The sequence below is a fragment of the Leucoraja erinacea genome, chromosome 20 (genome assembly GCF_028641065.1).
Source record: "Leucoraja erinacea ecotype New England chromosome 20, Leri_hhj_1, whole genome shotgun sequence".
In the NCBI taxonomy this organism is placed as follows: Eukaryota; Metazoa; Chordata; class Chondrichthyes; order Rajiformes; family Rajidae; genus Leucoraja; species Leucoraja erinaceus.
Genome location: NC_073396.1, coordinates 9,769,944 through 9,773,772, shown reverse-complemented (window position 1 = coordinate 9,773,772; position 3,829 = coordinate 9,769,944). Strand labels below are relative to the sequence as shown.

The window sequence follows — 3,829 nt, the reverse complement described above, 5'->3', positions numbered from 1 at the left end:
CAATACTCCAGATGTGGTCTCACCAGAGCCCTTTTCTATAGATGAACTAAATTTCTCTCCAAAGCACATTGTTAAATTCATCTTGCATGAGACTGTGAATGCCCATGGCTTAGTTTACCATTTGATGGACACACTGAACAGACATTTACAGAGGCACATCTAACATATATTATCAAGTAAAAACAAGGAACTCCACAGTCTAAAATGTAGAAACTGGAGACTGCAAGCGTCTGAAAAAGGGTCCCGACCCGAAACGTCATCTATCCATGTTCTCCAGGGATGCTGCCTGACCTGCTGGGTTATTCCAGCACTTCGTGTGCTACCAAATTATACATCTCCCTGTAGCCAGGCAAAATGTTACTACTTGAAAGATAAAAGCAGAATCAGCAGTCAAAATGACTGCAAGGACCATTACAGGCATATTACTGAAGCAGCCCACTATTCCAGAACACTGACTGAAAATAAGCTTTTATCTTGAAATGGTGAATAACTTTTAATGTCCAAAATGTTGTGTTTTTTTTTTTGTCCTAAGCACAATCCTGTGTCTTCAATCGTAGTTTAGTGGATTCAATGATACATCTTACACTAAACGTTGCACCCTTTATCCTTTATAGAGTCAGAGAGTCTCACTGCAAGGAAACAGGCCCTTCGGTTCAATTTGTCCACACTGGTCAATATACCCAATCTACACTGGTCCCACATGCCTGCGTTTGCCCCATATCCCTACACACCTGAACTATCCATGTTCCTGTCTAATTCGTTCGATACATCCACCACCCTTTGTGTGAAAAAGTAACCACTCATGTTCCTATTAAATCTTTCCCCCTCAACTTAAACCAATGTCCTCTGGTCGTCGATTCATTGCCTCGTGAACACCTTTATATTCGTGTATAGTCTTTTCTATGACTGGATAGCATGTAAACAAGTGCTTTTCATTGTACGTCGGCACACATGATAATAATAAATATGCTAAACTAAACGAGGTAAACACAAGCACATTATTCAAAATATATTATATTGAATGAGGGTTTGGTTTCAACATCAGAAATGTGTATATTTCTGCCTTTGGAAAGTTATTCTGTTTAACGGTAAAGTGTAAGAGGAAAATGGAAATGTACACCTGGAAGACATGAGATTCCTCCTAGCAGGCAAACCAGACCATTTCCAAAAGATTTGGTCTCCATTTATCGAATTATTACAAGTATAGGCTGCAACATAACTTTGAAAATAAATGGTTTCAGGACCTGGTGAGGGGCGATACCTTTTATCTTTTTTAACTTTTTTATATCTTCTGTTCTCTTCTTCTCTCTTTCTTTTTCTTTGGCTTTCTTCGTAACTCTTTTTCGAGTTTTATGTTTCTAAGGGTCTCTCTTGATCACTCTTTCACGCACTTACTATCCTATCTAACTCTCTTTACTTTTCTTCTTCTTTTTAAAGTTTAAGATATGAAGTGGTGCAGGAAATGTATTATGTTATTTTTGGCTTATATCACTGGAATGTACACTACTTCTAATAAATTAAAAAAAAAAATAAAAAAATTAAAAAGAGTTGAACTTGTTACATCTTGTTCAAATGGAAAAGTTGAATCGAGAGAGGACTGTACACTTTAAAAGTGAATGCCTTGAGATATTATTCAGCAGAATTGGGTTGTGCTTCTCGTTGGGGGTTGGGGGGTGGGGGGGGGGGGGGGGGGGGTGGGGTGGGGAGAAGTTAAGCACAAAACAACGGGTGTTTATCTTAACGCTCACACACAGATGGGTGAAGCCTATTGATGGAAAGTGGGTTCAGCCCACAAGCCGTCAGCCTATTACAGTCGGGTCTTGGTCAAAGATGAGCTCCACTGCAGCCTATAAAAGTGAAGGCAGAACTCCAGACCGACACAGCTATCCTGTGCAAGAAGTGGCAGTGAAATCTTAACCGCCAAAATGGTGAACATAACACATCAAGAAGCCCAGATCATTAAGGGCATCTGGAAGGACTTAAGCAAGGAAGCGATAACTGCCCAAGCCCTAGAAAGGTATGATGAAAATGTCTATTTGATATAAGTTTAATTTGTGCATTATATTTTCAAGTCTGGTTGCAGTGAAGGTTCTTTCATTCTTAATGCATTCATAAACCTTGTTACAGGTTGAGGGAGCTGGTATTCAACAGGACACGGAGGTTCCAGTCAGCTCAATGGATGCTCAGTTGTTAGCATGATACAAATTGACCCAATGATGAGCCGGGAGGGTTAAATGGATTCCAATCTTTTACAAACCCCTCGATGACTTTTGCTTTTCCCCTCCAGGGTGTTCACAGTCTATCCCTGGACGACCAGGCTGTTTGGCAGCTTCAATCATCATTTCAAAGCCACCGACACTGGTGTTAAAGGTCATGCAAGCAAAGTTGTAGGGGCTCTGGAAACGGCAGTTGCTCACCTCGATGGACTGGATAAAGCCTTCCATGATCTCAGCAAGAAACATCAAACCATCGGAGTAGACACTCAAAACTTCAAGGTAGGAACTTGAGTGGAATGTTGAATCACTAATCCTTATTCACCATTCATCAGCTGCAGCAACGTGTCCTGTGTCGATTGTGCGGCTCAGTGTGGCAGTGGTTGGTGTGGCTGCTGCACAGCTCCAGAGACGACGGTTCAATCCTGACCTTGGCTGCTATCTTTCAAGAGTTTCCTTCAGGTTTCTGTAGCTACAAGTTAATCAGCTACTGTACATTACCCAATGGGTTGGCAAAAAGAATCTAAGGGGCTTTGATAGGCATATGGGAGCAGAATAAGTTATAAGATTGCAGGGAAATAGGAGAGGGCTAATGTGCTTGCGCCACTGGGAGGTGGAATGTACTCAATGGGCCGAACGACCTCATTCCATGCCATTGCCTGTGAGATCACTGGAGGGTTTGGGGTTTCGATTTCCAGTTTTGTTTCATGTTTTGTATAATAATTGTTCTTTTCTTTTCCAGCTTCTGGGCCAGACCTTCCTCGTTGAGCTCGCCATTCTGTTAAAAGACGGCTTCACTCCCGAGGTTCATGAAGCTGCATATAAGTTTTTCTTGGCAGTCGCAGGAGCTCTCTCCTCCCAATACCATTAGATCTGCATCCGTCTGCATCCTCCACCATCTTCACGAAGTGCAATGAGAACATGCATCCTTGCCTCAATACCCTCTGTGCGCTTAATGAACTTGTGTAACACCTGGTTCAAATCATGCTTAGATAAAGGTTTCACTTTGTATGGTAATTTCGCCTGAAATGTCTATATGCATTCCTTCTGCTTCAATAAAGAAACAATCTTTCCCTCACAATTGCCTCATGTACATTCTTCATTCAAGATAATTAAAATGCAAAGATCCACGACTTAGTCAATTCATTGCCGCAGACGGCTGTGGAGGACAAGTCAATGGATATTTTTAAGGTGGAGATTGGCAGACTCGTGATTGCTTTGTGTGTCCGGGGTTATGGGGAGAAGGCAGAAGAATGGGGTTGAGAGGGAAAGATATATCAGCCATGATTGAATGGCAGAGTAGACCTTTTTGGGCCGAATGGTCTAAATCTGCTCCTATCACTTATGAACTTTTGCTGTTCGCCTATGGTACCTTGTTAAAAAAAAACAGACATATTGCTGCAGGGCATTCACTGCCCCGGGCCTGGTTATAAATGGTATTTATCATTCGTCAAAGTAGTTGTAAGATAAATTTCCTGCTGTACTTTGGGGAAAAACAGCAGACAATTGTTTTACTTACTTCTCATATTTATCATCGTGGATGCTAGGGAACTCATAGTTAAACAGTCAAACGACATGGTAACAAGCCTTTGGCCCCAACTTCCTCACACTGACCA

General features: G+C 41.7%; 1 protein-coding gene across 1 annotated transcript; it reads left to right on the top strand.

Annotated features, from left to right (window-relative positions):
* Positions 1-1,855: 1,855 nt before the first annotated feature.
* LOC129706751 (hemoglobin subunit beta-like) lies at positions 1,856-3,294 on the top strand. The gene is made up of 3 exons (XM_055651203.1): positions 1,856-2,017; positions 2,288-2,495; positions 2,956-3,294. Exons 1-3 carry the CDS (start codon positions 1,926-1,928, stop codon positions 3,082-3,084), a joined length of 429 nt encoding a protein of 142 aa, XP_055507178.1. The 5' UTR covers positions 1,856-1,925; the 3' UTR covers positions 3,085-3,294.
* Positions 3,295-3,829: the final 535 nt, after the last annotated feature.